This window comes from Vombatus ursinus, unplaced genomic scaffold (assembly GCF_900497805.2).
Source record: "Vombatus ursinus unplaced genomic scaffold, bare-nosed wombat genome assembly UNPS02014786.1, whole genome shotgun sequence".
Taxonomy (NCBI): domain Eukaryota; kingdom Metazoa; phylum Chordata; class Mammalia; order Diprotodontia; family Vombatidae; genus Vombatus; species Vombatus ursinus.
This window is the reverse complement of record NW_020954564.1, coordinates 47,384,805-47,397,222: the sequence shown is the minus strand read 5'-3', so window position 1 is coordinate 47,397,222 and position 12,418 is coordinate 47,384,805. Positions and strand designations below refer to the sequence as shown.

General features: G+C 35.8%; 1 protein-coding gene across 3 annotated transcripts in view; it reads left to right on the top strand.

Moving 5' to 3' along the window:
- LOC114047355 (protein SCAI) overlaps positions 1 to 12,418 on the top strand; it is a 211,957-nt gene that overhangs the window by 97,459 nt on the left and 102,080 nt on the right. For all 3 annotated transcript variants that reach the window (XM_027868164.1, XM_027868163.1, XM_027868165.1), the window contains exon 3: positions 4,949 to 5,080. In XM_027868164.1, coding sequence (XP_027723965.1) covers positions 4,949 to 5,080 — 132 coding nt within the window. The remainder of the gene's footprint in view (positions 1 to 4,948; positions 5,081 to 12,418) is intronic.

The following is a 12,418-nucleotide window of genomic DNA, read 5'->3' as shown; positions in this document are numbered from 1 at the left end:
ATCTCTTTTAATTAGATCTATTTTTGCTTTTATTTTGTCTTAGATCATGATTGCTACTGCTGCTTTTTTTTAACTCCAGTTGAAGCACAATAGATGCTGCTCCAGCCCCTTATTTTTGTTCTGTGTGGGTCTCTCTGTTTCAAGTGTGTTTCTTGTGAATGCTATATTGTCAGGTTCTGTTTTTGAATCCATTGTGCTATCAGTTTCCATTTTATGGGTCAGTTCCTGCCAGGATTAATTCACTTTTAAAGTCCCCTGCAATTCTGACTAGATTCACAGAAACTTAGAGCTAGCATTGAGTTGCCTTCCTGCTTTTCCTACTTATTTCTCTGAGCACAGAGAGTCCTGAGCATTCAGGAATTCTGGGATTATTTTTTAACATTATTTTCTAACATTGTCAAAATGTCAAAAGAAGAAAAAAATAGTCCTTTTATATGTGAAAGTCCATGTTTACCCTGTCTCAGATCACAGAGAAATTGTCTTTGCTGCTTGAAGGTCTGTATTCCTTACTGATTAGTAGCTTATTAGAGTATAATGAATTTAACTAAATCTTAATTGATTCCATAACAAGAATCACATGGGTAGGATTAAATAGAAACTTGCTTCTTTGGTATAAAGTTTTGTCTTCTGTAGTGACTGTTAACCCAATTTAATTGTACAAACATCTGTTAAATATATACTGTATGGAATGCACTATTGATACAAGAAAAAAATGAAATGGGCCTGTCCCACAAAAATCTCATGTTCATTCTACTGTAGAGATGTAACCCATTTGTACATAGATAGGTAAATGCAAGGAAATTTGAGGAGGTAGAGTACCAATAATTGTGAAGAACAGGAAAGGCTTTCCATAAGAGGTGGTAAGCGATTTGAGCTTTGAAAGAAGCTAAGGAATCTATGGCGTGGAAGTAATGTGTAGCAATTCAGTTTAGGGAAGGAAGATAGCTCGTGCAAAGGCATAAGGAAAGGAAGGTGGAATACTGAGTTCAGGGAACAGCGAGTAGGCCAGTTTGGCTGACATGGAGAGTGCCTGAAAGGGGAATATTAACAGTCAGACTGGAAAAGCAGATGGGAACCAGATTTTGGAGGGCTTTTAAAATGTCAGGTTGAGGAGTTTGTATTTTATCTCATAGGCAGTAGAATTTTAAAACTGAAAGGCATTTGAGAGCCTCTATAAGTTAGTGTAGTCATGGGTGGGAATGTGGAGTACATTGGACCCTCCTTCTGACTTAATTACCCTCATTGCAGTTAGAATTTTGTTCCAATAGTGATGTTGGTTAAATAATACACACACACACACACACACACACACACACACACACACACACACAACCCTCATGGCATTCTACTGGTGCTTGCCCTGCCACAAAATATAATAGTGAATGTAACAGAAACTAAATTGTATGTTGAGAAACTACTTATTACCACAATTTGCAAGTTGATTTTAAAATAAAGTAAACCAAATAGTGAGTATATGGTTAGCTGTTCTTTGTGTTTGTAAGGTGAATAAATGAATTATAGTTGAAGAGGGAGGTAGGTTTCCTATCATAGTGATACTTCTAGTGGTGGTTTTTATGGTATTTATTAATGCAAAATACCTTATGTTATCCTCCTCTACAACTAATGTAATTTCCCAAAGATGCAGTTGAACCCCTTATAACCAGTCCTTCCTATAACATTGCAACCTAGGAAGGGATGTAATCCTGGCCTTAGCTCAGTGAAAGTCTAGGTTCAAAATGCAACTTTGCCACTTGTTATTAGTTTTGTTGCTTGGACAAGTTACTTTTCTTTTCTGAGACTTGTCTCATGTGCAAAATGAGGATAACAAGCTAGTCTTACAAAAGTTTTCCTTGGTTACAAAAGATAATAGTTAAGAAAGTGTGAGTTATTCAGTGCAAGATACTTCTTAACACTATGTGAAAAACAATCCAGGTTCTATTTTGAATTTATTGTGCAGTATGTTGTAATATATTGACCTAAACCTAATTTCTCTCAGATTGTTTTCCAGTTTTCCTGGCAATTCTTTTCAAATAGAGAATCTTTTCATAGATAATTCACATTTTCAGATTTATCGAATACTGGATTATGAAGTTCAATCATTTCTAATACTTCCTTGTCTAATCTGTTGCATTAATATATTTTTTTCAGTTTTTTCTTTGTAATATCATAATGAAAAAAAGTCCATGACAGTGTCCATTTTTCCATACTTCCTCCTACGTTGACTATTTCCATTTTTGTCCTCTTTGCCAATTTACTTGGTATGAGGTGAAACTTCATGTTTGTTTTGATTTGAATTTCTCTTATTTATTTAGAGTATTCTTTTTTTGTGGATCTCAATAGCTTGTAATTCTTTTGAGAATTGTTTGTTTATTTCCTTTGGCAAGAGCAGGTAGGTGGCTCAGTGGATAGATTGCTTAGCCTGGAGTCAGGAAGACTCATCTTCTTGAATTCAAATCTGGCCTCAGACATTTACTAGCTGTGTGATCCTGGGCAAGTCATTTGACCCTGTTTGACTCAGTTTCCTCATCTGTAAAATGAGCTGCAGAAGGAAATAACATTCAAATATATTTGCCAAGAAAACCTCAAATGGGGTTATGAAGTTGGACACAATTGAAACAACTGAACAATAACAGCAACAAAATCCTTTGACAACTTATCTATTGGCAAATTGATTTTGGTGTTATATATTTTTAAGGGTCTAATATTCAAGATATATAGACAACTGTCATAGGTATAAGATACAAATTTTTTTTCCTAACTTACCACTTGCCTTGTTAGCCTAATTGCATTACTTTTGTTAATACAAAAAATTTTTCAATGTCAAGCAATCAAAATTATGTATTTTATTTTTTAATAACTTCTATACCTTATTTTTTGTATAAGAATTCATCCCTTAATAGCTGTGTGACCCTGGGTAAGTCACTTAACCCTAATTATCTAAAAAAAAAAAAAGAATTCACCCCTTAGCCATAGCTGTGAATAGTATTTAATAGATTGTCTTCTAGTTTTTTAATGGTTTGATCTTAAATATTCAGGTCATATATGTATATGTATACATAGATTTTGAATTTATTGTGTAATATATAGTAAGATGTTGATCTAAACTTAATTTCTGCCAGATTGCTTTCCAGTTTTCCTGGCAATTCTCAAATAGGGAGTGCCTTCCTAGATAATTCATAGTTTTAGATTTATCATATAGTGGGCTATTGAAATCAATCATTTCTGATTCTTCCTTGTCTAATCTGGTACCTTAATATATTTTTCATTTTTTGGGGGGTGGTAATATTGTACCAAATGGTTTCAATGATCATTGTTTTAAGAATATTGTTTGAGATCTAGAAGTGTTATTAATCTTTCATTACTACCTTTTTCATTATTTCCCTTGATATTCTAATTTTTTTTTCCTGCAAATACAATTATAAATTGGTATAACCATTTTGGAAAACAAATTGGAATTTTTCAAATAAAGTGACTAAAATGCACATACCCTTTGCCTCAGAAATTCCATTGCTAGGCTTGTACCCTAAGGAGGTTGGTGACAAATAGAAATGTCCCATATAACCCAAATTATTTTTAGCAGCACTTTTTATTGTAGAAATAAGTGAAAACAAAGTAAATGCCCATCAATCAGAGAGTGGCCAAACAAAATATAAATATAATTTAATATTACTGTACTGTAAGAAATGATGAATGTGATTAAAAAGAGAAGCATGGAAAAATATATTAACTGATGCAAAATGAAGTGAGCTGGGCCAAGAGCCAGGAAAAAAACATATCCTTTCTCTGGAAAAAGGAAAGAAGAGATACAGTGTGAAATGTAAAAACAAAGCATATCAATAAAAAGTGTACTTAAAAAAGAAAAATAATCTAGGTACTGTTATGAGCTATGCATCTTTTTCTTCAGCTACCACATACATATAAAATGGTATCATTGTTGGTATAAGTTTTGTAAAAATATTGACTAATATTGTGATTTTACTTAACATAACTTTGTACTTACTCTGCTGTTCCTATAACAGTATATGCAAAAAGGTTTTCAAATGAGTAACTATTGGGAAGCATCCAAATAGAGTAGAAGGACACTGGATTTGGAATCATTAGACATTTACTTAAAGTTCTGTCTCCACCACTTATTAAGCTTGAAATACTGGAAAATCACTTATCTTTTCAGAATCTCAGTTTCCTCATATTTCAAATGTAGATAATACATGTGTACCTACTTCACAGGGTTCTTGTGAAGAAAATGTTTTATAAACTATATGCTGTTATATTATCAACTGTGAGCTACCATACTTATTTTGTATTATCTTTTTAAAGCTGATTATTTAATAGTTGACCAAACATCTTCTGTAATACTGTTTTTGTTTTTTTTAACTTCAGAAGATCTGTGATGTCAGTTGTCTGGATATTTCCTTTACTGATGCAGATTATAATGTCACTAATACCCTAAATGGTTTTTTGAGTTGTTGTGGCCCCTCCAAAGTCTTACCTGATATCCAGCTTTCTGGTGATGAACCCTTGGAATCTTATCCAGTCTCTTTCTTAAATAATGATTCATATTCTTTTATCTAATTCTGTTCAGTTTAGTTAACATTAATTGAACACTTACTATGTATAAAGTACTGATCTTGGTTGGATTTGCCAGTAGACTGGTATAGTTTTTAGGCCAAAGTTACATCATGATGAAATATCAAAGTAAGACTTTAGTTCTGTGGTTATAATATTTGAGAATACTTTTTCTTTAACTGGTACAGTTGAATGTGTAGTCTTTTGATCTTTTTTGAACTTGTTTAGCTTAAATGATCTGATGGTGACAAATCTGTGCTTTTTTAAAAAATTTTCTGGAAAAAGTTGAACAAATAGTTGGAACATTAAAATCTAAACTCTCTTTTTGTCTTCACCTAATGTACATATGAATATGACCTTTTTTTTTTTTAAACATATATAGGACTGAATTTGCTCTTAAAGAAATCATGTCCTCTGGAGGAGCTGAAGATGATATCCCACAGGGAGAGAGAAAAACAGTCACTGATTTTTGTTACCTACTGGATAAATCTAAGCAGCTGTTCAATGGGTTAAGGTCAGTGAATTCTTAATACTTTGTTGTGAATGGCAAATGACCCCAAATATTCTGAAGCATTGAATTTTTGTGTACCTGAATGTGCCAAAGTTTTCTAAAATTAATGGATAATATATTTTGTAAAGATCTGGGAGAAAACAGATGAACAGATGAAATTTTTCCTCATTAAAGCTTCCTCTTAAAACATATGTGAATTAAATACATTTGGAAAATGGATTGTTTGTAATATTGAACCTAAATTGAGGTCTATGATTATTTTAAACGATTACAAGACTATTATTGATTATTGTAAATGATTACAAGACTATCATTCTTAATATCTTGATACTGAATGAGGTTTGAGGTTGAGAGTTCCCTCTTACCAAACTTTGGAGTACAAAACATATCAGTACAAATGTGTGATCTGCTTTCTGCATGGCTAAGGAAGAAGCTACCATGTGGGACCAGCACAGAGATAGGATATTTTTGCTTTTAAATATTTTTGTTTTTTCTTTTCTTTCTTTAAATTTGCTATATACACATCTCATTGAGAGGATAGCTTTTTATTTCTTCATTTTTCTGTCCTTAAAACAAGAGTCAGCCTGATTTCTTCAGGGATAAATTATTCCAAATTAACCTGATTTCCTCTTTTGACAAGATTAATTGTTTGTCAATTGTTTTTTCAGTTACATCTGACTCTTCATGATCCCATTTGGGGTTTTCTTGGCAAAGATACTAGAATGGTTTGCCATTTCCTTCTCCAGCTCATTTTACAAATGAGGAAACTGATTTGTCCAGGGTCACACACCTAGAAATGTCTGACTCCAGTCCTAGGACTCTGTCCACTGTGCCGCCTTATTGTAAGACACATCTAACCAAACAAGTAGTTGAGGGGAATGCTGTAGATTTAATTTACTTGAATTTTTTAGCAAAGCTTTCAATGAAGTCTCACGTAATTTTCTTGTGGAGTAGATTACAAGTTATGAATTAAACAGTAATACAATCAGATGGATTCAGAATGGTTGGATGGTCAGACTCAGAATTAATGGGTTAGTGTTAGCATGGCAGGGGTCTCCAGTGGATTACCATGGATCTGTACATGGCCTTGTGTAATTAACATTTTTATTAATGACTTGGATAAAGGCATAGATGGTATTCTCCTCAGTTTTGTAAAATTACACATTTGGAAGGCATAGTTAACATACTGGATGACAGAATCAGGATCCAAAATTGAATAAGATGAAACTTAATAGGGATGAATATAAAGTTTTATATCTAGGTAGAACAAAAATCAGCTCCATAAGTATGTGGGAGGCATGGAAAAAAAGCGGTTGTTCTGAAAAGGATCTGGGAGTTTTAGTGGACCACAAGCTCAATGTGAGTCAGCAGTATGATGTGGCAGCCAGAAAAACTGGTACAAGCTTGTATTGCAGTAGGAGAGGCACAACTTTCAGGAACAGTGAGTTGATACTCCTGCTGTACTTTGCCCTTGTCAGACATTATCTGTCGTATCGTCTTTAATTCTGAGCACTATGATTTAAGGACGTTTATAATCAAATGAGATTATATTTATTAAAAGCAAGCAAACAAATCTCTCAGCACAGTAACTGGCACATCATCATTATCATCATCATCTTCTTCATCATTATAACTAACATTTATATAGCATTTACTGTGTGCCAGGCACTGCACTAAGCACTTTGTAATTATTATCTTATTTGATCCTCCCAACAACCCTGGGAGGCAGATGCTATTATTACCCCCATTTTCTAGATGAGGAAACTGAGTCATTCAGAGGTTAATGACTTGCCCAGGGTCACACAGTTAGTAAGGGTCTGAGGCTGGATTTGAACTCAGGTCTTCCTGGCTTCATGCTCAGTGTTTTATCCACTGTGCTGCCCAGCTGTCCTAGTGGTGCTATATAAATGCTTATTTCTTCCTCTACCTTCTCCTCCACAAATAAACTGGAGATTGTCCAGAGGAGGGCAACCAGGATGACGAATATATTTGTGTTATATGACAATCGGTTGAATGAAGTGAGGATATTTAACCTGGAGAAGGGAAAACTCTGGGGTGGTAGGAAACATGATAGTCACTTCAATATTTGAAGTGCTGTTCTGTGAAGTTAAGATGAGACTTGTATTATTTGGTCCCACAGGGTGAAACCAGGAGCAACAGATAGAAACTGCAAAGAAGTAAATTTAGACTGAATATCAAGGGAAAATGTCTGAATAAATAGAGGGTCCAAAAGTGGAAGAGCTTGCTCTAAAGTTCTGAATTTTTGTTACTTGGATGTCTTTAGGCAGCAGCTAGACATCACCTTGTTGGATCCTATTTAGTGGTGTGTTATTCATTTATGGGTTGGACTAAATGCCTGCTACTAAATACTAAATGGCTGCTAAAGTCTGCCAACTGTCAAATTCTGTGTGTTTGTGAAATCAATATACACACCAGGGATGAACAAACAGAGAAAACCTGTGTATATCAAGTAGGTGTCCAAATGAAATCATAAGATAGGGTCATGGATTTGGAGCTGGGAAGGACCTTAGAGACCCTCTCACCTTCTCCTTTTACAGGTGAAAAAACTAAGGCTCAGAGTTGTTAAGAAAGTTGCCCAGGGTCACACAGTTAGTAAATGTCAGAGGTAGGATTGGAAATTAGGTCTTGCTGTCTCCAAGTCTAATTCTTGATATCAGGTACGCTTATTAAAGGATATTGTGAACTGCCAACTAGGATCTTAGGACTGTTGGAGGTAGGCGGGGTCTGTTTTCCTCCAACCTGTATTGAGATTGAAGTAGTGAGGTGGTAAATCCCTCAAAATGACTTCCTGATTTTCTTTTTTTGTAGAGGAAAAGTCCTTTCTCTGATATGTGTTAGGGATGCTCCCTTGGTTTTCAGGGGCTCCATGGTGGTGATTGGTAAGGAAGGAAAGTATTATCTGGTACTTACATTTATAAATCCAGATTTTGAGGATCTCTGACTGTTGTTTGATGGGGCAAAAGACAGAGAAAGAGAAGTCAGGAGAGAATTTTTCCTATCTTTTTTTGGGGGGGATGGTTAGGCAATTGAGGTTAAGTGACTTGCCCAGGATCACACAGCTAGTAAGTGTCAAGTGTTTGGTCTGAGGCCAGATTTGAACTCAGGTCCTCCTGACTTCAGGCCAGTGCTCTATCCACTGTGCCACCTAGCTGCCCCGAATTATTCCTATCTTATAGATGATTTTGGGTGAACATTATGGTTTTTGCAGTATTTTTGAGAAACTCTCCCTTGCACAGATAGTCAAGAGATTATACACAGAATAATGATGCTTAAGTTTGTTCAACGTGAATTTCTGATTTAACTCTTAACTTATCCATTCATTTATTGAAATAGTGGTAAGATATATACTTATGTCTGTTTGTCAGCTATATGTAGGATGGAGATAAGGATATCAATCAAGAGGATTTTATAACCCTTCAGGAAGGAGGTGATGAGTACCTGAACTGGATTGGTGGCTGTGTGAGTAGAAAAGGAGATGAATATGAGGGATGCAGTCAACAAGATTTAATAGCTGATTGACTAGGGGTAGAGGGACACACATATACAAACATATATATGTGAGTTAGGGGCAGCTAGATGGCACAGTAGATAGGAGGACCTAATTACTAGCTGTGTGATCCTGGGCAAGTCACTTAACTCTGTTTGTCTTAGTTCCTCATCTGTAAGATGAGCTGGAGGAGGAAATGGCAAATTCTAGTATCTTTGCCAAGAAAACCCCAAATAGGGTCACAGAGTCAGACACAACTGAAATGACTCAACAACATTATGTATGTATATACGGGTATACATATATAAGTACATGCACATTTTTATTAATGAAAATTTTTGAGTTCATGCATTTTGGTGGGGTGTTGCATTTATGGTGATATTTTTTAGACATTCCCATATATTTTTATATTTGAATGACCAATATTAGTAGTTTTTTGCTTCCAAGCAACTTTACCATACTTGACCAGGGTTTATAGAGTCAAATAACTTAATCTAATAAATTAGAGTCTATCCATCAAGTCTAAAAGTGAATAGGAAGCTGTATCATCATGGCTTGAGGCTAGCAGGAAACTGTCAATACCTGGGAAGCTTGAGCCTTCATGCCTGGGTCAGTTGAGTATTGGGGACAGTATACTTACTGTTTAAGAAAACAAACCTAAACTGCATAATGAGGAAGACCCTGATAGTAAACCTCACAACACATCCGTCCAGCTTTACAACCTTCAAGTCCCTTACTCTCCATCATTTACCCAAGTCTTGCTGATTTTGCCTTTACAACATCTCCAACCATCTCCTTTTTTCCCTGCTCACACTCCTATCATCCTACTTTAGTCACTTATGACCTTTCACTGGGAGTATTGTAATATCCTCCTAACTCGTCTCCATCACTCCAGCCACTACCTCCTCTAATCTATCCTGCACACAGGGGCTACATTGATATGCCTAAAGCACAAATCTGACCATGTTACTCCCTTTCAAAAAGTTTTAGTGCAGGTGTTCTTAACCTTTTTTATGTCACAGATTCTTTGGCAGTCTGATAAAGCCAATAGATCCCCTTTCAGAATTCTGTTTTTTAAATAATTAGAAGGAATGCTAAATTTTAGTTAGAGGTTAGTGAAAATAGAGATGTAATTTTTTTTCTCCATCCAATTTCAAAGATCCCTTGAAATATACACACAGAAGGCTTGGGGTCCGTGGACCATAGATTAAGTCTTACTCCTAGGATAAAGTACCTTGCGCTCTTTAAAGCACATGAAAAGATCAGTTATCATTATTATTATCATCATCATCACTATTTTCATAAATTAATGAAAAGTGGCATGTGTGTTTGTGTGTGTATGTGCACATGTATGTATAATTGGTAGTTCAGATGGACTTCTGTCAGGAATTGGACTGAGCTTGTATTTGAATAGTTCTACAGAATGACTAGGATGATAAGGACCCTTGAAACCATGTGATAGGATCTGTTGAAGTAAATAGGGATATAGTCTTGAGAAGAGACTTGGCAAACATTGAGATTTCTGGGTCATATGACCAACAAGATAGGAGATTAGACACATTTTCTTCTCACAACTTCACAAACCTTTCTAAAATAAGAATTATGCCCAAGAGATAAAGACATTTCATCTGTCTCCACAGTATAAGGCATGAAGAACCCAAAAGAGGTAACAACTCCATGAACTAACAACAGAGAAGACTAATCCCTATTGTGCTTACTCAGCACCCTTTCCCTAACAGCTACTATCCTCTGGGAAGGTCTGCACAAGCCAATCCTTGGATTTGGAATAGAACTCAACACTCTCCCATCCCCATCCCTTCCCAGTGCTGTGGAAGGGCAAGAGCAGAAGCTTGCTCTGCCATGGACTACAGTGAGGCCATGCTCTATGCTTCAACAGTACTCTGCCAGAGAACTGAAGGACAGAGGGAACTAGGGCAGGATGCCAGTGTGTGTGTGTGTGTGTGTGTATGTGTGTGTGTGTATTTATTCACCAGGCCTGAAGTAAAGGGGACTGGCATCCAACTGGCACTAGTTTTGTCTTTTGGAAGTCACTTGGGGCAAAAACTGAGGCCAGTGAAAAATAGTTGCCCAGTTTGAGAATAATCTGAGACAACTCTGAGGCCTAACCCCCGGGAATATCGAAGGGGAAGAAGTCAGAAAGCAATAGTGGAATATAAGGAAGAAAGTCTGAGATTTCCAAAGACTTCAGGAGTAAGAAAACTCAGTCAAAGTCCTTGAGTGCAAGGAGATAAACCAACAGAGAAGATATTATTAACAGAAGGGAAAATGGCCTCCATATCATCTAAGTGAGACCAGACATCTGTGAATAAAAATAATATGACAAAGGAAAATGAATCAACATCTGTTGAGGCAGAGAGCCTGGTAGTTTTTCAAGATAGCATGGAACCAACAGCAGAATGTTCTTGAATGGCTTAAGAATTAGGAACTGGAAAGGTAAAATTTATGCCTTGCACAGTAGAAATAATGGGCAGAATAGAAAAACTTGAATCCATGGTGACAAGTGTCAGAATATATTGATCTTGAAGATAGGATGTGTAGATACAACTTAAGGATTATAGGTCTCTGAAATGAACATAGCAGGCCAAATAACCGGAACACCATAATGTAAGAAATAATACAAGAAAACTTCCTAGAAAACAGAACACAGTGCAAATTGAAAGAATGTAGAGTACATACAGAAAAACTAACAAAACCCTAAACTACAAATTCCACAACACATAGTCGTTTAGTTTAACATCAAGTTCTGCAAATGACTAGAAAGACCTTCAAACACAAAGAAAGGGAAATTTGAATGACACAAGTTTATTCTGCAACCACCAGAAAATGCAAGAGGGAATGGGATAAGATGTTCCATAGAACAAAGGTACTCAAGATGCAACCCAAAGTAACTTCCTGAAAACCCTAGACAAAGTATTAATGAAAAGTAGATAGACATTGAGAAAAAAAGAGGCATTTGAAGCATTCCTATAAAGAAAACCAGACCTGAACAAACTAATTTGTTCTGAAAACAGAAATGTAAGAAAGGTAAACAAATACAACAACCCAAGGAGGCAAATTTACCCTACAAAAAAAGAGCACAAACTAAAAAGAGAAAGACACCTATGAAATTAACAACTAAACAGCAGAAGAAGACGATTAAGAAATTTCTTTTTAGAAGGACACAAGGTTGAAAGTGGAAGTTAAATAAGAGAAGTGATGGAAGAACAGGCCCTGAAACATCATGGACTAAACCTCACAATACCCCACCTATAGGTGAAATCAATCAATGTTTTTTTTTTTTTTTTTTTTTTTGTGGGACTAAACTGTTGAATGAGGGGGCATATTAGACTATAATAGAGGGGAATGTGTGAGGTACCTTAATCAAGTCCATGGTTAACAAAGAAAGGAAATAATTCCCTTATCCTCTTAGGAAAAAGGAGGCCTTCAGGAAATTGGGTGAGATTGCAAAAGATGGGATTTGGCACACAGGGGAAAAAAAAGGGGAAATCTTGTTTCAGTGGTAGGAGTGTGTCCCACTGAGCTTTGAGGAAACTCAAAATAGGTACCTTAGAAGATTTAATTCTATAAGGAATACAGAAACCAAGAAGGAATGAATAAGTACAAGGAAAAAAGTCTGGAGTATAATGAACTGTGCTTTATAATTTATTGAAATAAATTGAGGTCGCTGATGAACAGCTTCTTCTTCTCCCCTTCTCCTAATTTCACATCACCCAGATAACCTTTTGTCACTATTTCTGACTTCACTCCTTTCTCACATGGTTATGTGGCTCTTCTTGCCAAGGCTAATCCCTTTGCCTACGTATTTTATCCCC